General features: G+C 38.0%; 4 protein-coding genes across 11 annotated transcripts in view; 2 read left to right on the plus strand and 2 right to left on the minus strand.

Moving 5' to 3' along the window:
- The window catches only part of LOC107675629 (spectrin alpha chain, non-erythrocytic 1), a 42,145-nt gene extending 39,792 nt beyond the window's left edge, over positions 1-2,353 (plus strand). For all 6 annotated transcript variants that reach the window (XM_016470027.1, XM_016470029.1, XM_016470032.1 and 3 more), the window contains 5 exons: positions 878-1,074; positions 1,264-1,317; positions 1,406-1,552; positions 1,631-1,778; positions 1,896-2,353. In XM_016470027.1, the coding sequence (XP_016325513.1) occupies positions 878-1,074; positions 1,264-1,317; positions 1,406-1,552; positions 1,631-1,778; positions 1,896-2,021 (672 nt within the window). In that variant the 3' untranslated portion in view covers positions 2,022-2,353. The remainder of the gene's footprint in view (positions 1-877; positions 1,075-1,263; positions 1,318-1,405; positions 1,553-1,630; positions 1,779-1,895) is intronic.
- Position 2,354: 1 nt separating this feature from the next.
- Positions 2,355-8,158, minus strand: LOC107675631 (WD repeat-containing protein 34). 2 transcript variants are annotated; one of them, XM_016470038.1, is made up of 10 exons: positions 7,939-8,158; positions 7,726-7,819; positions 7,362-7,613; positions 6,893-7,002; positions 6,651-6,808; positions 5,820-5,929; positions 5,561-5,728; positions 3,978-4,210; positions 3,717-3,874; positions 2,355-2,686 (listed from the first exon to the last, which is right to left on the minus strand). In XM_016470038.1, exons 2-10 carry the CDS (start codon positions 7,801-7,803, stop codon positions 2,448-2,450), a joined length of 1,506 nt encoding a protein of 501 aa, XP_016325524.1. In that variant the 5' UTR covers positions 7,804-7,819; positions 7,939-8,158; the 3' UTR covers positions 2,355-2,447. The 2 variants fall into 2 exon arrangements, with proteins under 2 accessions (XP_016325524.1, XP_016325523.1); XM_016470037.1 differs by lacking the exon at positions 7,939-8,158 and having other exon boundaries at positions 7,726-7,887.
- Positions 8,159-9,540: 1,382 nt separating this feature from the next.
- On the minus strand, positions 9,541-12,792 carry LOC107675639 (protein SET). 2 transcript variants are annotated; one of them, XM_016470050.1, is made up of 8 exons: positions 12,462-12,792; positions 11,455-11,512; positions 11,212-11,354; positions 10,999-11,102; positions 10,794-10,907; positions 10,546-10,716; positions 10,318-10,456; positions 9,541-10,099 (listed from the first exon to the last, which is right to left on the minus strand). In XM_016470050.1, exons 1-8 carry the CDS (start codon positions 12,532-12,534, stop codon positions 10,095-10,097), a joined length of 807 nt encoding a protein of 268 aa, XP_016325536.1. In that variant the 5' UTR covers positions 12,535-12,792; the 3' UTR covers positions 9,541-10,094. The 2 variants fall into 2 exon arrangements, with proteins under 2 accessions (XP_016325536.1, XP_016325535.1); XM_016470049.1 differs by having other exon boundaries at positions 10,313-10,456.
- Positions 12,793-15,307: 2,515 nt separating this feature from the next.
- Positions 15,308-27,717, plus strand: part of LOC107675626 (cytospin-A-like) — a 29,839-nt gene continuing 17,429 nt past the window's right edge. The window contains exons 1-6 of the mRNA XM_016470025.1: positions 15,308-15,315; positions 16,096-16,176; positions 23,739-23,919; positions 24,892-25,036; positions 25,198-25,836; positions 26,546-27,582. Of these exons, the coding sequence (XP_016325511.1) occupies positions 15,308-15,315; positions 16,096-16,176; positions 23,739-23,919; positions 24,892-25,036; positions 25,198-25,836; positions 26,546-27,582 (2,091 nt within the window). The remainder of the gene's footprint in view (positions 15,316-16,095; positions 16,177-23,738; positions 23,920-24,891; positions 25,037-25,197; positions 25,837-26,545; positions 27,583-27,717) is intronic.

A 27,717-nucleotide genomic window follows, 5' to 3' on the forward strand; every position in this document is an offset into this window, starting at 1 on the left:
AGTAGAGACGAAAATGTGGAATAAAGTCGTTATTTTTGTTTTCTTTGCGCAAAAAGTATTCTCGTAGCTTCGTAACTTTACAGTTGAACCACTGATGTCACACGGACTACTTTGTCGATCATCTTGGTACTTTTCTGGACCTTGAATGTGGTAGTTACCTTGCTGTCTATGGGAGGGTCAGAGAGCCCTCAGATTTCATTAAAAATATCTTAAATTGTGTTCCGAAGATGAACGAAGGTCTTACGGGTTTGGAAGAACACAAGGGTGAGTAATTAATGACAGAATTTTCATTTTTGGGTGAACTAACACTTTAATGTGTACTTGGTGTATAAAAGTGTTTCTTTAAATAAAAAATCACCAAACCGTTTGAACGGTAGTCTGTATCATATAAAATAGTGAATACATTGTTTCTGATCAAAAATAATTTTAAGAAAAATCCCCAAAAATGGTGTTTCATGTGCAAAATTGTAAATCCCAGACCTAGTCATGCAAATTGATAAAATCCTAAAAATATAAATTTTATAAAATAGTTATGTTGATCTCTAAAGATGTTTCTTTTTGTCAGTGTAGCGAGTACAATTTTTTTTGTAGTCTTGCCGAGTTACTCAAGTTTTTCTTTAGTTAAATGTTGCTTTGTGTGTCCTATTTATATAAAGTGGTTTTCTAATATCCATCCATTATAAACGACTAGAAAGTCATGGAAAGAACATGGGAATTCATTTGCCAGAAAGTATACTAACATTTCACTTTAGAAGTCTGTAGGAAAGAACACATTAATACACTTGCATAAGCTTTAAACCCTACCTAGACAGTAATAGATGCACTGAACTATAAGATGCTCTGGTCTCATGTCTTATCCCTCGGGTTTTCTCTGCAGCGCAAGCACCAGGAGATTCGTGCCATGCGCAGTCAGCTGAAGAAGATCGAGGATCTGGGAGCAGCCATGGAGGAGGCGCTGATCCTAGACAACAAATACACAGAACACAGCACCGTGGGTCTGGCCCAACAGTGGGACCAACTCGACCAACTGGGCATGAGAATGCAACACAACCTGGAACAACAGATCCAAGCCAGGTGCCACTTCTCAGACCAGTCCACAACATTTTTCCATCATATTATATATATATTAAGAACATTTTTTGACTATTATAATTATTATTGATTTTTATTAGAATACCATTTTGTTTTTTTAATACATTGTTGTTATTATAAATTTTTTTACATTTAATTTTACTTATTCTTTTTCTTGTAATTCTCTTCTAGAAACACTACAGGAGTAACAGAAGAGGCCCTGAAGGAATTCAGCATGATGTTCAAGTGAGTAATCAACTTGAATGAAAAACAAAACATTACAATGCTAAACTTAAGTGTTCTTGAAAACGTAACAAAAATGTTTGTTTCTCAGGCACTTCGACAAAGAAAAATCGGGCCGTCTCAATCACCAGGAGTTCAAGTCCTGCCTGCGGTCTCTGGGCTATGACCTGCCCATGGTTGAAGAAGGAGAACCAGACCCAGAGTTTGAGTCCATCCTGGACATAGTGGATCCAAACAGGTGAGAAACATCATCTGTGGATGAGCTAAATATTCTGTTCTTTCCGTCATGGAGCTAACATCAATTTGTTTCGTTCAGGGATGGAAACGTGTCCTTGCAGGAGTACATGGCCTTCATGATCAGCCGAGAAACAGAGAATGTGAAGTCAAGCGAAGAGATCGAGAGTGCTTTCCGTGCTCTCAGCGCCGAGAACAAACCTTACGTCACCAAGGAAGAACTCTACCAGGTACAAAATATCAAACCCATGCCATTTACAATTAGTATTAGATCAGTTTCAAACTTTTGGCCTCAGTTTCATGTTTGGTGTTAGAAAGATGATCTTAACGACCTTCTGTGTTTACAGAACCTGACGAAGGAACAGGCAGACTACTGTATTTCCCATATGAAGCCCTACCTGGACAGCAAGGGCCGCGAGATCCCGTCAGCTTTCGACTTTGTGGAATTCACACGCTCGCTCTTCGTCAATTGATTCCCCGCCTCTTCCCTGCCAGTGACCAATCGGGATGCGTTTTCCCCCCTTCACAAGAACACACAGCCAAACTGCATGGATCTGAATTGAAATTCTCTATAGCACCCAGTATAGCAATATCTGTATCGTGCTATCACTCTTAACTCTGCATATTTATCTGACACTTCCTCATGCTTCACCGACGATAGTGTAGTGGATCTGTGCATTTTATTGTGGTTGTTTTAGCTGTTAAGTGCTTTGCTTTGTTTAACAAAACTATAGAGAGGATATGCTGTAACATCACCCATGAGACTGCAGTGTGCTTAAATAAACGCTACTGGTTATAACTGGAAGGAATTGTCAAGTGTTTTTATTTTACAGTGTAAATGTACAGTTGAAGATATGCAATGCATATATAAATGTGTTTTAAGAAAGTTTCAAACAGACTCAGTCCGCCACCTCATTGGCCAGCTGTTCTAGCATTGCCGTTTCCTTGGCACCTTGTTCCGTTAACTCGGCGCTGAGCTGCCAGATGCTGACACTACCATCTGCATTGCCCACTGCCATCAGATTTGTGTGTTTGGGGTTGAACTCCAGACAATATGTTGGCTGACCACTTGTGTTCTGGTCAATTGTGGCAGCTGGCCTTAAAGACCTCCGACCCAAATCAAACATCTGGACCAAACCTGCCATAGAAGAGTTTACATTTCAATTTAAAATTAAAATGTATAATTATTATACAATATATCTTGAGACCATGCTTTCATTTTACTAAATATATATATATTATATATACATTTTTTAATCTATATTAAAACGTTTTATTAGAGTGCAGTAAATATTTTTAGAGTGCAATTCTTTTTATTTTGTTTTTTAATATAAAAAGTATAATGTAATATAATATTTAACAATATTATATTAAAGGCACAATATGCAAGATTTTTTAATTAAAATATCCAAAAACCACTAGAACAGTGTTACATATTTTGCTGACTTGTGTACTTGCATTATCCCAAATGTTTCGAAGAATGTTTAAATCCAGAAAAATAAGCAATTTTAACTAGTGACACGGACCGTGTCTATAGTGTCGTGTCGCCTGCCAATGACGTCCTAACCCCTCGATTTCTAGAAAACACCAAAGATGCTTTAATATGCTATGCATTTTATTAGACAGGTGACGACCGCACAGAGTAGCATTATAACAGAAGTTTCAAATGTAGTATTATCTAGTATGATAAAACAGCACTGCTTTACCCCACATACGCACGACCGGAAGGAGCGGAAGCGGTCGACTGTGGCATAATAAAAGCTCCACTGCTTTCGAGCCGTGTGTCGCACTCGTTCAGTGGCCTCGTTTCGCTTCGACGGCTTTCAGCCTCACCCTGCTTCATACTACGATGTTAATAAATCTTTAATACATTAGCTCATCCATGAACATTATTTCTGCCCGAGTCCCGTCGGATTGCTTCGGCTGTGGGGATGAAGACCACAACTCCCATGATTCCACACTCAGTCACGGCGTCATCAAGCTACGCCTTTGTTTCTTTGTTTGTTTTGAATACGTGCCCTCTAGCGGCGAAAATTACATATTGTGCCTTTAATATTAATAAACACCATTAATATATATTAATATATTTTTCAATATATAAATGAAAAATATCCAATATAGATCTGCTCTAAATATACTGCCCTTTTGGAGAATTACAAACATCTCACCTTGTCCTGTGGCTGCAGCAAAGACTAGAGGGCGTGTAGGTGACCACCTCACCCCAAACACATATGAATCGGACACCCGTAGAGACAGCAGGGGACGGGGCTGGAGCACAGTGTGCAGATGAGCCAAACCATCTGTCCCGACACTTACAAACAGATTCCTAAATTCAGAAACACCAGGAGGTGTTACAATTACTGCCAATTAGCCTTAAAGTAGATATTATACTAAGTAAATAACAGTACAAAATATACCACAAAGCTCACCTATGGAACGGTGAGAAGTGGACTGAGTGCACAGGGCCCCCTAGTGGTGAGAACGAGAATTGCACTGGAGCCCGCAGTGTCACGCTCTCACCATTAGGGGGCACTGCTGCCACTGTCTCACTGCTGAAGGAGCATTTGAGCACAAGGCCTCCTTCTGAGCCCACCAAGAATGTGTCCAGGTCCCACGGGGAAAGTGCAACAGAGGTTACTCCTATAGTGGTGCTACCTCGGGTCTTCAGGGAGAGACAATTGTGTTGTATTATTAGGGTGAAATGCTCAAAAATATGTCATGGTCATATTTCATCCCAAAATATATAATATGTGACCCTGGACCACAAAACCAGTCATAAGGATACATTTTTCGAAATTGAGATTTATACATCATCTGAAAGCTGAATAAGTAAGCTTTCCATTGATGTATGGATGTTAGGATAGGACAATATTTGGCTGAGATACAACTATTTGAAAATCTGGAATCTGAGGGTGCAAAAAAATCTAAATATTGAGAAAATCGCCTTTAAAGTTGTCCAAATTAAGTTCTTAGCAATGCATATTACTAATCAAAAATTAAGTTTTAATATATTTACAGTAGAAAATTTACCAAATATCTTCATGGAACATGATCTTTACATTATATCCTAATGATTTTTGGCATAAAAGAAAAATCAATAATTTTGACCCATACAATGTATTTTTGGCTATTGCTACAAATATACCCCAGCGACTTAAGACTGCTTTTGTTTTTTTTTCACTGTGAAAAAACTACAATACGACAGTACAATAAATACTGCCATAAAATATACAGCTCCTTACAGATTACATACTATATCATTTTTATTATCATATACCAAGTTTATTATAGTAAAAACTTAGTAACAAATAAATCAAAAAAATAAACATTTTCGTTACTTATAAAATAAACAGCAACTGAATTAATGTAAAAAATAAAAAACGTACATTTATTTTATTTCAGCTAGTTTCATTTCTCATTTTAATTTTAATTAGTTTTACCTGATGTACTAAAATAACTTAAACTAAATAAAAGACTAAATAAAATTAACCGAATTTAATTAATAATCTTTTTTTATTTATAAAACCTAAAAATGACACATACACATAACAACATTACTAACATTTTACCTAAAATTTAAATGAAAACAGAAAATGCAAAAATAAAACCCGTTTCAAAATATTATAAAAACAAATACTATATACAGTAACAAAAATTAGGTTAAAAAAAAATTGCTTATGAAAAGTACAAAAAATGTTTAATCATTAGCATAATTTGTTATATTTTTCTAATGATTTTGAGATGAAATATAACTTGTATATGACAGGCTTTTTGAGATCCACCAGGCCAAAAGTTATAATTAAGTAGCACATTCTTTTTCACATTCTGTTTTATCTGGGATCATTACAATAATGATTAGATATCATATCTAAACTGAATTACATTAATTTGTGTAAAAACCACGTGGTTCATTAGGATATGCGTTTCGTTACATCATCTTCACAAGGAAAAACAGACGGTTCGCAATTTTTACAAAATATTTTTTTTGCCAAGACCATATTGTGACACCCACCTTACTTGCTGCTCCACACTGAGGCACTTGCTGTTGAACAAGGGCATATCCAGAACTCAAGATGAGTTTGGCTTCAGCTCCATCAACAGTCCACAACAGAACTCTTCCTCCTGAACCGGCGCTCAGTACGATAAACTCCCCTCTGCGAGCTCCTGGGACCCAGCTGACCTGTGCACACAGAAATACTCAGCAGTTATGGATCACCGAAACCTTATGCATCAGATTTCAGTCATAGATTTTTATTTAATAGGTTAAATACCTGAAAAACTGGTTCACGGTGGGTATCTGCAGACATTCCCGTCTGAGCCAGAATGAGGTCCTGTGAGCGGCTGGTGTCCCAGACCACCACCTCACCACTGTACAGCCCCCCTAATGACACAAAAATAAGAGGACCGGCTGGAAATGAGCCATCAATATTTATTTATCCGTAATAACTGAGGGTATTCACTTATGAATATAATTGTCAAATACTGCAGTATGAAAATACTAGGAGAATATCACTTGGAGAAATTATTATTATTATTTTTTTTTTTAGATTTTTGATTTTCAGACTTATTTATTGATAATTGTTTGGCTCTTATGGCTCTATTCAGGATGATTTATATATATATTTATATATTTTTTAAAAGAAGTGCCTTATGCCCAATTCAAAAGTTTAAATGAACTGCATTTATTTGAAATAGAAGTCTTTTGTAACATTATAAATTAATTCACTGTCACTTTTGATCAATTTAATGCATAATTGCTAAATTTTCTGTCAGAAAAGAAATCTATCTGTCTATCCATATCTTTAATAGTAGTAGTTTTACTGCCTCTAATATTGCTCATTTAAAAAGTAAAAACATTGCATCCAAACAGGATTTCTGTACTATTTAACTGACACAAGATGATGAATAATTGCACAAAAAAAATTCACAAATTTTCCATTTGATGCAAAATTTTAAGCTTCAGTTTCTTTATGCAAATATTTCACATTTTATGTTAGTTTTTTTCTCTCTCCATTTTGAGGTAAAATATGAACCTAGCTGAGCATGTGAGTCATTCTTTAAAAAATGTAAAAGCATTTGATTTTGTAAATGTATTTCCATACCAGCAACCACAGACGGTCTCACAGGATGGAAGCACAGACACATGACTGGAGTGGCCACGTCTATGATCACATCCGGCCGCTTTGGGTTCAGGTTCTGCCGGTCCAGGTTCCACGTGCACACATACGCCTTCTCATTGCTCCAATCACCATCATCCACACTAACCCCAAAAATACAACATTAAAACTGCTTTAATTACGACAGCTGATGGTTTTATGTGTCTGTACGGGGAAATGGCTGTTACCGGCCGAATCCACAGCCTATGACAGAGCCGGTGCAGTTCCAGGACACGCTGGTGACTTGCAGACCCCTTTCCTGGGCATCAACATGCTGAAGACGGTACATGCAGGACACCTGTGCAAAAAAATCACCAGTTCTAAGATAATTGTAAAAAATATTAAAGGGGTCATATGATGCTTTTTTAAAGATCATTATTTTGTGTATTTGGTGTAACAGAATATGTTGACATGCTTTAATGTTCAAAAAACACATTATTTTTCAAATACTGTACATTAGGCGTGTTAGAACTAGCCGTTTTAGGGGGGCGTGGCAGAGTCTTAACTTTGTTTTGAGACTTTAGTCTTTGCAACTTCAGGGATCTTATCTATGCACAATCAACTTGTAACACTCCAAAGAGAAAGGAAAACTTGAAATCGCATCATATGACCCCTTTAATACAATGATTAATATATTTTTGCATTCAAGGCTCTCACCGACTCATTCTGATCCTCCCAGTTCACTTGAAACCCATCAAAAGCATGACTCTTGGAGTTTTTCACCAGTTCTTTGATAACTATGTCTTCAACTTTATGCAAGAAGTCCAGCAAACCAGGAAAGTCAGATATGTCTCGATCTAAGGAGAGTGTTTGACTGATCTGGTCTTGTGTCTGGGTGCTGTTGTCTAACACGGCTTTAGCTTGTGTTTCAGCCTCTGCTGTGTGAACTGGAAGAGTTTGACAGCTTCTCTGTGCGGGAATAAAAGACACGATATATCATCACACAAGAAGACTGATACTTACAAGATTACAAGAGCATGAATATTCTGGTTAGAGAAGGTAAGCAAACTTTTTCACTTACTGATTCTTGTGTTTGCTGATGTGACTTTCTCCATGTTGATTCGGCACCAATTAAGTCAAGAGTTTCATCCGTGAACATGTTTAAACTTTGTCAGCTAGCGAGAATAAACTATTTAATCTTTATCTCAGACAATATATATATATATATATATATATATATATATATATGTGTGTTAATATCTCTACAAAATGCTTAGTCTCAATAAGACGTTACCGTTAGCTGGGAGCTGGCGATTATTTTTCATAAAGCACGATTTGTTGGTTATTCGTTATATTTAAAACGGTTTTATGTTCGACGAATCAAAATCTGCTTCTGTAATAGGGAAAACACTTATTGTTGCTAATTTTGTACGATATTTTATTGTATTTGGCCACTGCACAGCGCTGTTCGTTCCTCCATTGTTATCCTGGATGTGACATCCGTGACTGCTCTGCCATGGATACCGTGAGCCAATCAATTATTGGCTGTCCTTCTTACGTCACTGGTGTTAGCTTCTGATTGGTCAACCTACTCAGAGCAGTTTCAGTTTTATATTAGGTCATTCTTACAATTCGGTGCCATTTGGGCTTTGAAAATTGTCACGAGCAAACACATAATAGCCTCAGGCTTCTAATAGAAACTTGATATAAACTTTTTTTTTTATTAATTCATGTTCATATTTGATATTACTTATCACTGAAGGTTATATTTTCTCACATGTCCACTCTAAAATCTTATGCGATTTGTTTAAGATAAATGTGCAACTAGTAGAACTACATTAATTGACAACAAACCCATTTTTCTTTATATTAAAAAAAATAAGCCATTATAATTATACTTTAAGAAATATATAATCATTAATAATTTGAAGTGATAAAATATTTGTTTCCCTTGGGTTTCCTGTAATGTGGTGTACATGATAATCTTCACCATAAACGATTAACATCTCAATCAGAAAACACAATAACCCAACACAAACACACACACATATATATATCACTATAAATAATAAAATATTTTTTCCCATACCATTCAATCAAAATGTAGTGGATATTTTTTTAGAAGACATTTAATATACTGCTCTGGGAAAATGACCAGTTAATAAATCAAAACGACTTAAATTATTGAGTTTTAGGCCCAAAGCAGTGTGTAATGTAATAATAATACAAAAAAGTCTCCTTTTAACCAAACTCTTTAGAGCTCAAAGCAGTTACAATCTAACCTTATAAAAGCCATGACTTGCATGGAGTTAAAAGGGACTAAATTGTAGTGATGGCCCATCTGTCTGCAATACCTTAAAAAGTGATTGTTCCAACACTGAGCCTACTGTTAAGACTCTTTGATGAGATACAATTCAAAATTAACCTAAATTATAAAATTGCATTAAAAAAAAAAAGTTTTAAAGGTGTACCATTTAAAACAAAAGTGTATAAAAACCTCTGTACTCTTAAACTTGTTCATTTGTACATCTCCAATAAAAGAAAGCAGGTGGAGAAAAGACCAGTTGTAGAGTTCTTTAAGATTCTACAGGCTTTATTATCTAATTTAAATAATCCTTTAATTAGCCAAGCTCAAAATTACAAGAAGTTTTTTTGTTGTTTTTATTAAAAATGTTTCAAACCTCATGGGTGTCTGTAAAACATTACAATGAAAATTCAATCAACATAAACCCAAATGTTGATGTGTCAAATGCCCACTTGCCCCACCCGACCCCATTGAACTGTCAACAATAATAACTGCCATACCCTGATATAACTGCCAACAATAATAACTGCCATACCCTGATATTGACCCCAAAACATTTACAAGAGTTGACAGGAGCTAGCTGGTGCTTTCCTTTTGTCCAAAACATCACAGAGGAAAAACAGTGTCAACTCTTTGGGGCCCACCTCTGCATTAAAGAAAATATACAAAAGGTCAAAGAAAAAAGTGGCTAGGTATGTACGCTATGATTAGATCACTGCACCATGGCTTATTACTTCAACTCACAACCATTCACAGGAAAAAAAAAATCATTTCATATACTTAATATATAAACTGCTATTTACTTAAGTTTAGTCTACAGAGGATGACGTGCAGATTGTTAATATTTTGTATTTGTCTTTGGAGATGGTTGTAATTAAAGATGACGCAAGAGGCTTCAGCAACGAGATGCCACTAGTTTTCCAATGCAGGAACTGTATGTCCAAGGAATTAACAGGGTTTAGACATGGTCAGGACAGGAGAGGATTCAGTTGAACAGAAGATGGAGCACAAATTTTTTTTTGTAATAAAAATAAAGAAATAAAAACAAAGCTTTTTGCTCCCATGGTTGGAGGATGACTTCAAAAAGGAAAGAACAGGTACAAGTGTTGGAATATGTCCTTATCAGCCTTTAGTCATCCTCCCCATCATCCTGAAAAAGAAGGGAAAAATATTTAGGGTCGAACTGTGCCAGTTTCTGAAGTTTTTACAAATAATGAATGATGCACTTTCTAAATACATTTTAAATCAATGTCCACGAATAAACCACAAAAACTGCCATGCATTAAAAAAAAAAAAAAAAAAAAAAAAAAAAAAGGGTGTAATTTGCCCTCAAATTAAAGCCAAAGCTTTGAATCATTCTCACCTCACCATCTTCTCCATCATCCTCCTCTTCGTCTTCCTCTCCCTCTTCCTCATCCCCTTCTTCATCAATGTCCTCCAAACCCTCCTCCTCTTCCTCATCATCATCCTCCTCGCCTTCACCCTCTTCTTCATCCATATCAGGAACCTGAGAGAGAGAGAAAGAAAGATAAATACAAGTTCTGACTTGCTATGGCTAATATACACCTGCAGTAATGCAATAATAATACTTCATACCAGGTAATACTGCAGAGGGTTGGGCCAGATGTCATCTTTAATGACCTCTCCGAGTTCATCAGCCCCTGCATCGGAGTGATCGGTGAACCAGGTGAAGAAGCTCTCTGGCTCTTCATGTTGCCTTTTCTTCCCTGCCTTGTTCGGTGTCTGTCCAGTACGCTTCGTCAGGTCCTGCATCATACGTAAATAGTTAACGTACACCCAAAAATGTCAAAACTGTCCAAAAAAAAAAAGAATTGTTAACCCACCTTTCCAGCCTTCCATTTGATTTCAGTGGATTTTGAAGATGGGTCACCACTCTCGTTCAAGTGGAATTCTTTTGAGAGGACTTTGTTTTCAAAGTATGGATTTTCATCAAAGTACTGCAGAGAAGATACAATTACAGGTCAAACAATTGGTTTGTCACAGCTGTGCATTACTTTCAGACTCGACCAGATGAAAAAGGGTACTTACAAAATCTATTCTGTAACCTGATTTGATGTCCTCAAACTCTGTGACCTCCACTCTGGTCAGGTAATGAAGTGATTCTTCATCCTCCTCACCGAGCAAGGCTGAGACTATTAATCAAAAACAATACATTAGAATAGAATATATAAACCCATATCAGAAATCAACCATATTTAACATCACCATCAAAAGGTCTCAGTATTATATGCATCTTCTCACCTTGTGGATGGTTGACGAATGTTGTGACCCAGAAGTTTGGAATTTTGGCTATGAGTTCTGATCTCTTCTGGAAGAATGGCTGACGTAGCTTATTGTACTTCTGCTCTACTTTTAAAATCTCCTCACTCGCCTGCTCATTCAATCTGAGGAAAGCAACAGAAGTGGAAAAATACAAAAGCATAAATAAAAACTGCATTAAATGTGACATTACAAATGATACTCGAGCAGCAATGGCAAACTTACCTGTCGATTTCATTCTGTACTTCATCAATGTGTTCAATTGCCTCCTGTTGCTCTTTTTCTGAAATGCAATAAACGGTAACATTAACAAAAAGGCTAATTCGCTATACCATTAATATCCTGCAAAAAGTAGGACAAAATTGCACCTGCAAGCAATCCTTATATACGGACTAACATAAAAGCATGACATAAATTACACATGCAACTATACACTAAACAATGCATTCGTACAATGTAAACACGATCTATTTGTAAATCAAATGAACAAAATAAAGCAACGTTATCTAATGCCAGCCTCATCCGATTCAAAAACACAAAGATAAGTTAAAAGTGAAACCGGGGTGTTCACGCCGAACGACCAGCTCAATCCGGTGCCGTTTCAGCAGCAGCTGCGTAAGGCCGCGAGGTTTAAACGTAGGAGGCCACGCGCTGGGCCAGATTTACCTTCCTCCCAATGAATTACACATTACTGCCGTGCATTAACAGTTAGATCGGATTAGGAAGTCATTTCGACCCAATTGAGCTTCATCAAACACCTTTACAGTGGTTTGCGATGCAGCGTGGTTCAATGACACATGCGGGAATGGCTCGTGATGGCGGGGCAGACACAATAACCAGTTAACGTTAGCCTATTAGCACACAACATGGGCGCAATACAGCGCACAAATAACACTCAAGCCACATTAAGCTTGAAAGACACAGTTGAGTACATAAACAAGTGGAAACAACCTGGAACTGTGCTGTTTTTATAAATTAAATGGCGCGAGCGCAATGTTCGTCGCGCGTGGCACAATAAAGCCTCCGCGCGAGGAAACATGGCCTCCGGTGCGCGCAACATCCCTTCGCTGAAATTACACCGCAAAAAAAACACTTCTGCTGGATTAACTCGGGCTTCGTTTAAAGGTTCAAATAAACACCAAGCGGCTAGTTAGAATTGATATTCGTGCTTTAAACGCAAGAAATGGAAGTTACGGAAAATGGCGGTGCGCAGGAGACCGCCATTACTTTACCCGAGGTCTCGTCCGCTCCGTCGTGATTCGAGTTCTGCTCCTTTCGGCTCACTTTCGCCGCCGACGCTGACATTATTCCTCCACAGCCGAGGATTTGCCTTCTTACTCCTAAAACAAAAACTCAGGAACGTCCTCTTCTGTCCGAGGAAAGCGAAAGTAGGGGGAAATAAAGTTGGTTCTAGCTCAGTTTAGAAGTGCGAATATCACAACGCGTGTTGCGCTTCCCCTCCACACATACAACACACGCACACTCAAATGAGAGATGCGTAACTGCGTATCATGCCACGCACCTCCTCTTTTCTGACACCCGCCACTGTGCTCGCATGCGTGCCCCCTCCAACTCGCTTTAGGAGAATAAAGAGCCACGCCTCCTCCAGGGCAGGCATAATCAGAGCTGGCCAACTGATTACATGTCATCTGAATTACGTAATCAGATTACAAAAATTAAATACTTGTAATTGCGTTTTAAAATACTCGTAATCAGACTACAGTTACTTTTTTATTGAATACATTATTACATATTATTCACACAATAGCAATAACTTGTTTATAATTTATTGATTCTCCGTAATTATTATATAAATATAATTTCTCTTTTTCATCTTTTAAATGTTCCTCTAGCCTACCACTTGTATTCGTTCAGAAAGTCTGCCAGTTTTGTGGCCATTCACACAAAGACCAGTCACTAGTCAGAGGGCTACACAGCATTTGACCACTGATTTACAAAAGTCATTTCAGGTTGAAGAAGTTTCAACATTGCATTAATTTATTATTTATTTGAGTTATCACTCAGTGTATTATTTAGTCATGTATTACTAGGTCTTTGGAAGGCTTCAAACGCATGAAAGTGCACAAATTCACATTGTGTAATGCAAAGATTCCAAACTTTTTGTCATCTGAACATCTCTCACCTATATAATATAATACAATATAATATAATATAATATATTTACTTGAAGTACCCCTGAGATTTAAAATAAATATTTTAATAAGTAACATTTGCATGTTCATGGTTCTCTGACATTGGTTAATGGTCACATTACATTATTTCATTTTTATTTTGATTTATGTTATTTTAAAATGATCTATTTTAGTTTTACATTTTTATGATTTAGTTAATTATTAAGCTTTTCATTAAACCCACAAACCCCCTGCAGTTCCTTCATGAACCCCAGTTTGTGAAACTTTGACATAATGCAATGTTAAATGTACTTCATGTTGTTAATAACACTGAATTAAATATATTTTCTTACTTTTTGTATTTTTATATCAATATGGTACAAGATTATCCTATGTAAATGATAAATGAGTTAGGTCAAAAGTAATCAGAGTAATCTATAAAAATAGTCTGATTATATTACCGTGTCTAATGTAATGGATTACATAACTACAATATTTGTCATGTAATTTGGAATCAGTAACGGATTACAATTTGTAAGTAATCTACCCAGCTCTGAATATAATATAATATAATATAATATAATATAATATAATATAATATAATATAATATAATATAATATAATATAATATAATATAATATAATATAATATAATATAATATAATATAATATAATATAATATAATATAATATAATATAATATAATATAATATAATATAATATAATATAATATAATATAATATAATATAATTCGGATATCGATAATTTGTTAAATACACACTGTCTTTCAAAAATTTGGGGCTGATACGATTTTTTAATGTTTTTGAAAGAAATCTCTTATCCAGGTTGCATTTGTTTGATGAATAATACAGTAAAAACAGTAATATTGTGATACAATATTACAATTTAAAATATCAGTTTTCTATTTGAATATATTTTCAAATTAATTTATTCCTGTGATGGCGAAGCTGAATTTTCAGCATCATTACTCCAGGCTTTCCTGTCACATGATCCTTCAGGAATCATTCTCATGCTGATTTGGAGCTCAAGAAACATTTCTTATTATCAATGCTGAAAACAGTTGTGCTTCGGATATCGATAATTTGTTAAATACACACTGTCTTTCAAAAATTTGGGGCTGATACGATTTTTTAATGTTTTTGAAAGAAATCTCTTATCCAGGTTGCATTTGTTTGATGAATAATACAGTAAAAACAGTAATATTGTGATACAATATTACAATTTAAAATATCAGTTTTCTATTTGAATATATTTTCAAATTAATTTATTCCTGTGATGGCGAAGCTGAATTTTCAGCATCATTACTCCAGGCTTTCCTGTCACATGATCCTTCAGGAATCATTCTCATGCTGATTTGGAGCTCAAGAAACATTTCTTATTATCAATGCTGAAAACAGTTGTGCTGCTTAACAGCTTTTATTCAAAATCAAAATTGTAATATTTAATAATATTTGTAATATTATAAATGTCTTTACTGTCACTTTTGACCAATTTAATATTTCTTTGGTGAATAAAAGTATTATTTTGCTAAATAAAAATATTATTATTATTTTTTATTATTTTGTTGTCCTGTCTCTGTACCGTTCATCCTTAAATTGAACACCAATTTGCATATTTCATCTTGATTCAACAAGGTCTTATGGCTTGTTGTAGACAATACAAAATATGGAGCTGAAAATCCTGTAATCTCAATTCATTCATTCATTCATTCATTCATTCATTCACCTGAATTATATTATAAGTTTATAGAGATTTGACACACTGGGTTTTGCATCTGATTGTGTTGACCCATATTGTGTTTTGGCAGATACGTTTTGAGGAAAATGATGCATGCATCAATGCTTATAAATATTTAGCTTTGCTAATTCTCAGACAAAATATATAAACTTAAGAGTTACACTGATTACATTTTAATGTTGCTTTCAATATGTCTATGTAGGCTGTGTTTTACACGCCTAGTTAGTCTCTGAAAAGAAGGCACATATATGCCAAGCAAATAGCTACTTTTATAAAGAAAAAGACGTGTGTTTTTTAAATAAAAAGGTTTGAGCTAATTCACATATCTTTTTATTCAAATATTGTTTTTCTTCTTCTTCTTTTAAATGTTTTTTTCTTCTTCTTTTAAATACAGTGATACAGGACTGATAGAGCTTAATTTATGCTTGAATGTGTAGTTTGTGGTTTCTAAATTACTACCACACATTAGGGAAGTGCTTTATTATAAAGATATTATTTGCCTTTTAATTAACTGTAACCAAGCTTTTAATTTAAAGTGACAGAGTAAACAAACTTCTTGAAGACTGCAATACTAGTCCTTTGATCTGGGTAATCTAAATTTGGCAATGTCCTGCAACCTTTGTTTTAGTGGCCCAGATTTTTTTAAAACTATTCAGCTACTTCTACATGCTACTACAAAAAGCAATTATTTTTCAAGTTTAAAGTTTCTTTAAACAAATGTCTTTCCTCTTCTTCCACCACCCTTCAATTTTGTATTTATCAATACCAGTGTAATCATTACAAATAAAATCTTCAGCAAAAGCCGATTTTGTCCGAGACTTTTATTTTGAAAAATATAGCAATTTACTGTAATAGGCGTGACCGCGTATTGTTTCTCGCTTCACATCGCGTTCGTTCGGTTTCGACTTGACTGGGAGTCACAAGCATCACTCCGCTGCCGGGTTGTGGGAAAGCAGAGATTTTTCTACAACTATAAAGCGTTTATTTTCTTTTTTGTAATGAGTACGTCAGTCTGCGTTCATTCGGATACATCCTAGTAAGTTCTCCGAGGAGCGCAAGGTAAAATGTCATTTAAGTTATTGTCCTCTCCTCGGTCGATGTCGTTTATTCTTCTGAATTGTGTCCCAGCTCGACTGTGGTCAGTTCTGTCGGTAAATAACAATTCAGGCCCACCAGGAGTTTTGAAAACTTTTTTTCCTGAATGAAAAATAGTAATATAGCAGTGTATCGTGTCGCCAATCTTCGTTCATAGATGAGTCATAATAACTTTTATGTATGTTGTGTAAATTATTATGATGGCAGCTGTGCCAGTGTCATAGTCAAGTTAGGGTTAGACTATTGACTAATTTTTTAAGCTTTAAAGACACAAATGCTAGGTTTATTTTATTTTTATATTTTCGTAGTGAGCTCTATTAGGTATGTTTGACAGCCTAGAATTTCGCATGAAAAGTATCTCATTTTAAACCGATTTAAGTCCTCCCCTTAAAGTGGTGATTTTGGGCCTGTCCCACATCAGAGGACTCTGGTAAATGTCATCATTTTGATTTATTCTATGAGTAGATCATTATTGTGTAGCATGTCACACACCACAGGACATGTTGACTTATGTATTTTATGTAGACTATCTATATATACACAGTAAGAAGTATGTATCAAAATAGTAGTTATTTAAAACAATATCCACTGTCCATCTTCAGAATGTGTCTATTTAATGGCAAGAGAATTTCCTTTACTGTTGGTCGGAACAGGCTCTGCTGAGTCTATGGCATCCATAGCTTTTTCTCATGAAGGCATCTGATGAGTTGGTTTGAATTGATTCTAGCAGGCAGCAGCACATTCCAGTCAACCCAACGCCCCCAGACATCCAAAGCATTTTGGGGAGTGCTTCAGGCTAGAGTGTGTGGGTAATGGCAAACCCTCTTAGCTGGTCATGAAAGATCGATTGCAGTTGGAATAATTTTTTATTTAGTAGCTGGAAATCTTATTGTAATAGTTACATAAAAATGGCGTAGCTTCTTTTATTGAGCATCTCTGCCAAAAAATACTTTGTTGATGAATTGGACTGCTTGAAGTACTGTATGAAATTTTCTTCAGTTCTTATTTAGGGGAACAGCACCTGAGGAGTATTTTTCTTGGTCCGTAACAGGTTCATCTGTCACTTTTATTGCTTTCAGATTCAGAACTCAACGTTTTCCACAGCTCAGCAGTGATTGGTTAGTCATGCATTTTAAGTGCTGAGTCAAATCAGCGTGACAAGTTTAACTTTCAAAATGTGTGGCCTTTTGCTAATCCTCTTTTCTTAAAGTCAACGTCAACTCAAAACCAAATTATTTGCTTTCATAATAAATGTTCCTGGACTTCTTGTGAATGATTCACTGGTACATGTTATACTAAACAAAGAAAGGTTTGTCTTTATTAGGGATGCACCAAAATTATTATTATTATTATTTTTACAGAAACACATAATTCTGTAATGAAATTTGGGTAATTGGGTTATCAAATTTCGTATGCTGTTTAAGGTGTTGTGTTCACAGATGAAAAGTTATCATAGTAAAGTTATTCGGCAAATAGCCGTCTCTCAATATTTCAGCCGCACAAATATTTTTTGGTTGCAAAATCACTAGTCTTTATAATCAAAACATCCCTCCAACCTCCTGGCTCCATTCTAGTATGTAAAGCCTCCTTTCACAATCCAATCAATTCCCAATGGATAAAATCAGGTACCGCCCTGTTTTTTTCTTCTCATTGAATATCCTGAGGGTTGTGAAACCTGTTTGATGTTGACTTGATTTCAAAATGTCATTTATAAATTGATGTTGGTTATAATGGCTCATTTTATATAAAATGCTGTAATGTTTTGCTTATATGTGTGCTGTTTTTGTCCTATGAGCGCTTCATTAGAAATTAGTATTGGTTTTAACAGATTTGGGGGGAAATGACTGCCTGTGTGCCCAGTGAGACGTCCTGTGGACGCTGACCCAGGTGTATCCCTCTTGCGCAGACTACACTCTGCTTTAGCACATTAGCAGCTCTCAGAGGAATGATTTCATTGAATGGAAGCTCTTATTAGTAGCGTCATGGTTCTTATGTCTCAGACTAGGGTTGTCAAAAGTACCGACTTCGGTACCAGACGGTATTGAAATGTAAAAAATGTGACGATACCAGCATGCAGCATTTCCCGCTTGAGCAGATTCTTATAAACCTTTGATTGGCCATTGTGTTCACGCTGCTAACAGATATGTCTGTGATTGGCTACAGTGATCATCGCTTCACTCTCTTCACCGAGCGCTTACACAGATACACACGGGAGCGTTTGAAAGCCGTGTCTATCAGTGGATCCCTAATATATCTGCTCATAGACTATCCGGCTTTCAAACGCTCCCGTGTGTATTTAGTGGTTTTCAATCCTGGTCCTGGGGACCCACTGCACTGCACATTTTGTGTCTCCCTTATCTGACACACTCAGCTGATGTTCATGGAGCTCTCACCTAATGAGCTGGTGGGTCCCCCAGGACCAGGATTGAAAACCACCGGTGTAAGCGCTTGGTGAAGAACATGAAGGATGATCATTGTAGCCAATCACAGACATATCTGTTGAGCCCATGAACACAGTGGCCAATCAGAGGTGTTTAAGAATCTGCTCAACAGCTCTCAAAATGCTAGCGGGAAATGCTGGTATCGTCACATTTGTAAAATTTCAGTACCGACTGGTAACGAAGTCGGTACTTTTGACAACACTATCTCAGACCTTTGGCAGGGATTTGGACCAATGTCTCAATTGATGGAAACAACCTTTTAAAGTAGCGTTTTCTCACTATGAGTAGTTTTGGGATTTTTATAGGCCTATTTACAGGTTTAGGCCTCCTGCTGTAATAATTGCAGACTGCTCAGTCTGTGTGTGTGTGTGTGTGTGTGTAATCAACTATACAAACAAACACATTCCTCCCAGCAGCCTTCATACTGATGCTCAATTAACAAGCAGCTGCTGTGTCAGGTCTGTGAGGAATTTCCATTAGATGTGTGTCTGAAGTGTCCAGAAGAATAATCCAAACACTGAATTCATAGGTTTTTGGTGAGATACGGTGAAGGAATCGAATCCCTTGAACTTCACAGGGCCATCTCACCTGTTTTGCATATCAAACGGTTTGTTCAGGCTCAGCGTCAGAAGGTCAGGACTAGGGCTGCACGATAAATCGCATGCGATATTTAATGTGCGTCTTATCAGTAAAGCCGTTTCTGTAATCAGCGGTAAATCTCCATCACCTGCGGCTAGTCAGGACTGTGGTCAGCGTTTAGAGATTCCTGGATTCCCTCTCGAGAGAATTAGTTTTGGTTTTTCAAAAGCTTCGTATTATTCCCCATGAGGTCCATTTTCTTTTAAGGTTGGAGAAAAAAGTCTGAACTTCAGACCGGGAGGTAACAGACCAACGTCTTTTCCACATGGATCTCCCTCGTCAAAACAGCATCTGCTTTTCTTGAGTGTACCACGCTGGGTTTTTAAGGATTGTTAGATTATATGCTTCTTTTTGCACATTTATTTCATGTTTTGCAAAGAGAAGGGTCCATTTATTTTTCTTACCCACAGCATTGGATACATTTTCTTGTCCTGCACTACACAAGGGACAAATAACTTTCCACCATCTTGCACATAATTATTCAAAGCATCATCACACTCTGTCACTTCCACAGGCAAATCGACCACGCAGGAAGACGTTTAAACATGTCCATAACATCTAAAGGGCCATTCATACCAAGAACAATAACTAAAGCGATAACTACATTAAAGTCCACACCAATGACCGATAAAACAGGGGCACTATTTCCATATGGCAGAGTATGGCAGTCTCCCCTGTCATACCCAGGTTGTTCGTTGTTGCCATCCTAGGTGATCGGACCCCGGACCCCGATTTCTACCGAGGGGGAACCACTGCCATACCTTATGGTTTTGTGAAACGCCGCCATCGCGACAAAATATTGCAGTTATGTCCTCTACTGCTCAAGCTCTATAAGGTCAAATGGATAACGTTAACGTTATAGTTGTGGTTTGGGCTTCCTTCTTCTCATAGGATTAGAGTGATAATGAAAACATTTTAGTTATAGTTATTAGGGCTGGGTTTTTCTTCAAATTTCACAATTCGATTCAATATCGATTATTTTAGATATATATCAGGTACAGGACATGGCATATTTTCTCAAGGAAAAAAAAATCTCTCAACTAATGCTGTAAAATATACCCGAGAGTCAATAATATTTTTGGAAGGTTGAAATTTGCTGATTTGTATACAAACACTTAAAATATGCTCAATACAGTTTTTGTAATATTAAAGTTATAATACTCACTTTAACTTTAAATTACATAATTATATTTATACTCCAATTCTTTTTTTGAAATATAAAGATTTAAATGGTGGTTGTCACAAAAACTTGACGGATTTATTCAAACATAAATTAAATATTGAAGAACAGTAAAAAAATAATGAATATGTCATATGGTGCATATTTAGCAAAATGCTCCTCTATAGAGTTAATTTTTCTAGCTGACTAATGAGTTCATGGTCACCACATATGTTTTTCTGTAGTAAATGTGACGTTACGTGACATATTGTTTACAGGCTATTGTCGTCTTTCCGCGTTTGAAACACTGATTGAGCGATTACATGAGACAGGATACGGATTTCGGTAAGCTGTGCTCTTTCTTTTAACATACCTTCGGATGTTCATTCATGTTTATTTCATGCTGTAACTGCTATTCGAGCGGAGATGATCAGTTCACAGTGATCTGTCACTCCACATTAAACAGCGCCAATACGGCATTTAATATTTGAATATTATAATATAATGTACAGAATTTGAAATCTGAGACTTTTTCATATCAAAAGTAACAAATAGCAAAGCTTTATTGCAATTTATTGGATGGTAGTCGCGCTACAATGTTCCGTTCATGATCTGACAGGCTAGACTAATCTTTTCTTGGGAGTCGATATTGTTTCATAAAAAAGAATCGATTAAAATCAATATTTTTTTTTACCCAGCCCTAATAGTTATCATTATAATTATTGCTCTTGGTGTGAATGGGCCTGTTTTGGAATGTTAAAATTTTTTCTGAATCTTTCTGTCTATATCTGATTTTGTTCGGACGTCTGTGTTGAAGACCGCCATCTGAACAGGTGTTCGAGAGGCTTCTTTGTGTACCTGGAGTGACCCTTGACCCTGAGAGACAATGAAAGACACGCAAGTTCTTGGCATAGTCTGAGTTGACTTGAAAGACAAAACCACTCCATTCTCAAAAGCTTTGAAAGCATATTTTTTTCTATAACCTCTTCTTTTCACTTTGGAGTCGTAGAGTTCGTGTGATACATGTCAGGATGTTGTAACCAGAAATATTTAATATTGTTTTCATTTTAAAGACTTGATTCAGAGATTGCACTCTCAGCTCGGATTCCACTGGCGGTCATTGAGTTTGTCCTGTTACCTGTAATACCCGATATGAATTTGCTTGTGTGGTCCCTCATGTTTGAGGCTGTGTGTTTTAAAATAATTTTTAGAAGTGTTTTGATGGATATGTCTATGTGTTGAAGTGTTGTGGCGCTGCGGTTCAGCATGCTCAGATTTGTACGAATGCCCAGTAGCTGTTTGCATATCGAGCACTGAAATCAAGTTTGGATGGAATGTTTTGGGTTTGATAGAAAGTTGCCTGCAATGACCTCTAAAGTGGGAAGTTAACTTGGGCAGAATTTTACTGCAGAGTATCTTTCTTTTCCCTCAGGGTTTGTCCACTTATATTTATGATTTTTACAGTTTCCGAGATGCACTTGAAGAAAATGACCATAATGCTCAGCTTCATTGCTAATGCTTGTTAAAGGGATAGTGCACCCAAAAATTCTGTCATCAATTACTCACCCTCATGTCATTCCAAATCCACATGACTTTCTTTTCTCAGTGGAACATAACAGAAGAAATTTTGAAGAATGCTGGTAACCAAACCGTTTCGGTACCCTTCGACTTCCATTGTATGGCCAAAAAAACAACAATTAGACAGTTTTCAAAATGTCATTTTTAATGTTCCACAGAAGAAAGAAAGACATACAGATTTCGAACAACATGAGGTTGAGTAAATGTTGACAGAATGTTTATTTTTAGGTGAATAATCCATTTAAGAAACGCTCATACAGGAATTTGATGTGTTTCTGTTGTTTTTTTTCTTTACGCACTATTATGGAAGCTAGGATAGAATCATTTTCAGGACTTATTTTAATTCTTAATAAAAATTTATTTGAGTTTATTTGCAGCACATAATTCATTGAATTTAAAGATGGCTACATTTTACAATATCGTCAGGCTTGGCTTAATGTATCGATATTCTTTCGGTAAGACGGTGAGTTGTGGTCTGTAGTTGGGTGTGGTGCTTTTTGTTTTGACTACTGTTCAAACATATCAACTTAAAAGGCTTGTGGGAAAAATAGGGGTGTTTAGGCTGGTGTCTGTCTCATCTGTTTGCCATCAAAGTATCCACATCGCTGTAGTTTCAGTTTGCAAAGAGAGGCCACATAAGAGCAAGAAAAAGGTCAGAGTACACTAGCTGCATGAGCATTGCAGTGAAGTCTCTGGTTCTTGATTTCTAGTAGTTATATCAACATGTGAGTACACTTATACTTGCACAGATCTCTCTTCTAGACTTCTTTTGCTCTTACATTACGGTTTTTACAGCTACATAACCCTTACAGATGGGCTAGCCTATAGCATTTTTACAAGACATTTTTTACATATATAGACACATAAGATATAAATGAATTTAAGAATATAATATACATATACTAGTTTTTACTGTATTTGAGGAAATTTTACCTCATTTGACCTCAAAATTGGAGTGTAGTTCACACACACACAAACAATTGAATTTTTCAAACGGCTTCTTTTTTCCCCTCTGTACTACGTATAGCTGTTGTGTTTTTTCTAGCCTCAAGTCTAGCCCTGCTGCTCTAGACTTTCAAAGCCTTTTAAGGCTAGATGCAGTTGGTCAGTTCCTCCAATGGGCCTGGCCTCCTCCCATGATGATGTGATAAGAAAGGCAGTTCCATCCTCTTCTGACCCTCCTCCAATCACACGGTCTTGTGTGCATTTAAACACTGGCCAATGACTGTTTTCCCCTAAAGTGTCTGAGTTTACAGTGTGTGTGAAGCTGCATAAATAGTCTTCGGGGACCATAATGTTACATTCCAACTGTCTCCAAGAAAAAACATAGACTTGTACACAATGTGTTCCCCGAGGAAAATAACCAGTGCTGGAGTAAGGTAATGAGATATTTCGATTAAAGCTGTACTGGATTGAATGCTTTTGAATGCTACAAGACAAAAAGAAAGGTTTGAAGAAAAATATACAGTATGTGGTAACGAAGCCTTTGTGATGTATGTTTTTTCTACGGCTGGGTTTACTTAGCACTGCATGCCATTCTGTTCAGAAACTTCTTTTTTTAAATGCTGTTTTGTATTTTCTGAAGGAGTGGGGTATTCGAAATTGTCATTCAGTATTAACTTGTTCTGCATTTTTTTGTTGGTTCATTTGAATGTGCGTAATACAGAAAATGTATCTAAATAACTAATTGGCCATTTTCCTTCATTTAGATTATGCTGTAAATGTATCAAGAACCTGGAGCCAAGCATGAAAAAGGCGACCAAGCCCACGGCCGCCACCTCCAGAACCTCAGCGGGCACTAAAGCCCCAGGCAGACCAGAGGGAAGCAGCATTATGGGCACAGGTGGCAAGATGACGAACAAAACTCAGAGTTCAGCTCCACTACCTAAGGTAACTGTTCAGCATGGAGGAAGCTGAACTGTATTTAATCATTATGAACAGTGTTGGGGGTAATGCATTACAAGTAACGCGAGTTACGTAATCAGATTACTTTTTTTAAGTAACTAGTAAAGTAACGCATTACTTTTTCATTTAGAAGGAAATATCTGAGTTACTTTTTCAAATAAGTAACTCCAGTTACTTTGTTTCCATGTATTGACTGACAGCTCTGGTGTTGCCATGTTGAGAGAAATCAGGAGTAAGTGCAGAGCGTTGTGTGTGAACATGATCTTACTGTAGTTCTAGACTAAATATGAACATGTTTACTAATCTCACCAGCACAAAAACAGATTCAGTATTCCTCAAAATGAATAAAAACAGTCAAATGCAAACTCAGAATATTATACAAACCTGCAATAATTAAATATGTTAAATAAGACAAATATAATTTATGTATTTAATCCCATTTTGTGTCTTTGCTACTGACCTTCGATGATCCAATTCAACCATACTAATAATCAAAAATGACACATTTGTGTTTGATTTTAGTTACTGCTGAATAGTGTTGAACTTTCTTCTCCTGCGTCATATTCTTTATGCGATTTGTTTGCGCTGCACCCTCTACTGTACAGACGTGAATTTACATTTCCTTCAGCCTGAGGCGTATTCATTTCACTTTTCTTATGAAAGGGCTTTTATGTTTGTAAAAAAATAACTTTTTTTATATTAAAAACAAACAAGCAAGCCCTGCCCAGATTTAAAAAGTAACTCAAAAGTAATGTAACGCATTACTTTCCTTAAAGTAACTAAGTAACGTAATTAGTTACTTTTTTAGGGAGTAACGCAATATTGTAATGCATTACTTTTAAAAGTAACTTTCCCCAACACTGATTATGAATATGTTGAACCAAGTGCAAGCTAAGAATGTTGCATTGTGATTTGTCTGTAGCAGATCATTAACTTAATGTTTTGCGTGCTAACCAGGCAAAGAGCAATGATGATCTCCCAGCGGTGAGTGCAGGAAGTGGAGCAGTGTCCGTTAGCAACAGTAACACTACTGCTAGAAACAAGAGAGGAAGCTCCTCTCAGAACACCAGCAGCACTGACACCAGGTCCAAGACCAGTTCAGGTAGTGCTAAGCATTGCCTTGGTTCTAAAGATGTTAAAGAGGAAGTGTTTTGTTTGTGTTGCACAAATACTTTGATACCCACAACACAGCTAATGAAATATCCATAACAGTTATGTGGTTATGGAAGTATTTCTGCTTATAACCATTTCTTTCTCCTGTAGGTCTTTCAGGAAGGCGTGCCATGTCATCCACAGCCAAGGATCCAGGCACGACCCGAGAGAACTTGCGAGAACGTACCAGAACTAGTGTTGCCAAAAAGCTTGCTGTACCCACCGATGCCATGCCTCAGAAGCGTTCACGATGCCGTACCGTAGCAGAGACTGATTCTCGGATTAGCAAATCTCGTTCAGACAGCCAGATAAGCCATAAAGCAGTGCTGGAGTGTCAAGTGAAGGACCTGCTGGGCTTAGCCAAGAGCAAAGACCTGGAGATCCTCCATCTCCGCTCTGAACTTAGAGGTATGAGAGCCCAGCTTGGTCTGGAAGAACTTGAGGCCCCTGATCCAGAACAAGCATCTCAAGAGACCAAGCAGCCTCAGGAGAAAGAGGTTTCTCCTGTGATCAGTGCCACAGATGTGGAGTCCACTCTGCTCCTCCTTCAAGACCAGAACCAGGGCATCCTTGATGAGCTAAATATGCTGAAGAGTGAAAACTGGATGCTGAAGGATCGTCTCAATGCTCTCGGCTTCTCTCTGGAGCATCGTCTAGACAGCCCTGACAAAGGTCTGTGCTGCCCGTCCCTTAGTCCTGAGCCTGTAGCTGCTGGCTGCAGTGGAGGTCACCGTGAAAACAGTGGGGGTGGTATGTGTGCATCTTCTGCAGAAGGCTGTGCCCAAGGCTCTACCGAGGACCTGCTGTCAGAAACAAGATGTGTAGGCCCTCCTGATGCAGTGGACAGTGAGTGTAGTGAGGCCTACCAGCCGATCACCTCCAGCGATGATGCTCTGGATGCGCCTTCAGGTTGTGGATCTTCTTCTGAATCAGAAGGAGGGCCACCGAGCCGGGAACATTCCCGCAGGGGCAGCAGCGGGAACACCAGTGAAGTTTCCATGGCCTGCCTGACTGAGCGCATCCATCAAATGGAGGAGAACCAGCACAGCACAGCAGAAGAACTCCAGGCCACTCTGCAGGAGCTTGCTGACCTGCAGCAAATCACACAAGAGCTGACCACAGAGAATGAACGCCTGGGCGAGGAGCGTGCCATTCTGGTTGACTCCCTCTGTCAACAACCCTGATCCAGAACAAGCATCTCAAGAGACCAAGCAGCCTCAGGAGAAAGAGGTTTCTCCTGTGATCAGTGCCACAGATGTGGAGTCCACTCTGCTCCTCCTTCAAGACCAGAACCAGGGCATCCTTGATGAGCTAAATATGCTGAAGAGTGAAAACTGGATGCTGAAGGATCGTCTCAATGCTCTCGGCTTCTCTCTGGAGCATCGTCTAGACAGCCCTGACAAAGGTCTGTGCTGCCCGTCCCTTAGTCCTGAGCCTGTAGCTGCTGGCTGCAGTGGAGGTCACCGTGAAAACAGTGGGGGTGGTATGTGTGCATCTTCTGCAGAAGGCTGTGCCCAAGGCTCTACCGAGGACCTGCTGTCAGAAACAAGATGTGTAGGCCCTCCTGATGCAGTGGACAGTGAGTGTAGTGAGGCCTACCAGCCGATCACCTCCAGCGATGATGCTCTGGATGCGCCTTCAGGTTGTGGATCTTCTTCTGAATCAGAAGGAGGGCCACCGAGCCGGGAACATTCCCGCAGGGGCAGCAGCGGGAACACCAGTGAAGTTTCCATGGCCTGCCTGACTGAGCGCATCCATCAAATGGAGGAGAACCAGCACAGCACAGCAGAAGAACTCCAGGCCACTCTGCAGGAGCTTGCTGACCTGCAGCAAATCACACAAGAGCTGACCACAGAGAATGAACGCCTGGGCGAGGAGCGTGCCATTCTGGTTGACTCCCTCTGTCAACAAGGGGAGCGTCTGGAACTGTACGGAAGACAGCTGGACTACTTCCGTGGCCTGCTTGACGAGCATCGGGTGGCCTACGCCAAGGATGATGAAGATGCCAAAAGCGGCCGATACGTGGAACTGGAAAGACGCTACGCTGAGCTGAATGAGGACTCACGTTTTGAGCGAGAGCAGCTGCTGGGTGTTCAGCAACAACTAAGCAGTGCTCTCAAGATGGCAGAACAGGAGAATGCAGAAGCCCAAGGCCTGATGGGAGCATTGAAGGAGCGTGTCCATGTGGCGGAGAGAGCTGTGGAAATGGAGCGGAGGGAGCGGGCAGTTGCCAAAGCGGAGTTGGAAGCACTGAGGGTAGTGTCCGAAGGGGAGCAGGTGGAGCTGAATCGCTGCAGAATCCAACTTGAGCAAGAGAGGCAGAGAGTTGCCCAGCTCCTCTCCATCCACAACGCAGGGGATAAGACAGACATACGCCACCTGCTGGACAGTGAGAGATTAGCCCAAGAGCGAGCAGAGGCCAAAGCAGCTCAGTTACAAGAGGAACTGGGGCACACGCACAGTGAAGCTGCCCAGCTCCAGGAGGCAATTAGCAAGGTGAAAATGACACACTCGGATAACTCATACCTTTGATTATCTTAAGTTGTCTTAAGCTGTGTCTGAGACGCATACCGTCTGAATAGGTACTACATTTCGCCTACTGTTTTATGAATTCAGATATACTACCTTTTT

This window comes from Sinocyclocheilus anshuiensis, unplaced genomic scaffold, assembly GCF_001515605.1.
Source record: "Sinocyclocheilus anshuiensis isolate Anshui unplaced genomic scaffold, SAMN03320099.WGS_v1.1 scaffold1880, whole genome shotgun sequence".
Taxonomy (NCBI): Eukaryota; Metazoa; Chordata; class Actinopteri; order Cypriniformes; family Cyprinidae; genus Sinocyclocheilus; species Sinocyclocheilus anshuiensis.

What these genes read in the sequence shown, in the direction of transcription:
- LOC107675631 (XM_016470038.1), bottom strand. Translation starts at nt 7,803, where the DNA reads ATGTTCACGGATGAAACTCTTGACTTAATTGGTGCCGAATCAACATGG. An exon ending in ATAGGCTGTGGATTCGGCCG is followed by an intron (nt 6,809 to 6,892) that starts GTAACAGCCATT and finishes TTTTGGGGTTAG; the next exon opens with TGTGGATGATGGTGATTGGA. An exon ending in GAGACCGTCTGTGGTTGCTG is followed by an intron (nt 5,930 to 6,650) that starts GTATGGAAATAC and finishes TTGTGTCATTAG; the next exon opens with GGGGGCTGTACAGTGGTGAG.
- LOC107675639 (XM_016470049.1), bottom strand. Translation starts at nt 12,534, where the DNA reads ATGTCAGCGTCGGCGGCGAAAGTGAGCCGAAAGGAGCAGAACTCGAAT. An exon ending in ATTCGTCAACCATCCACAAG is followed by an intron (nt 11,103 to 11,211) that starts GTGAGAAGATGC and finishes TTTGATTAATAG; the next exon opens with TCTCAGCCTTGCTCGGTGAG. An exon ending in ACCCTCTGCAGTATTACCTG is followed by an intron (nt 10,457 to 10,545) that starts GTATGAAGTATT and finishes TCTCTCTCTCAG; the next exon opens with GTTCCTGATATGGATGAAGA.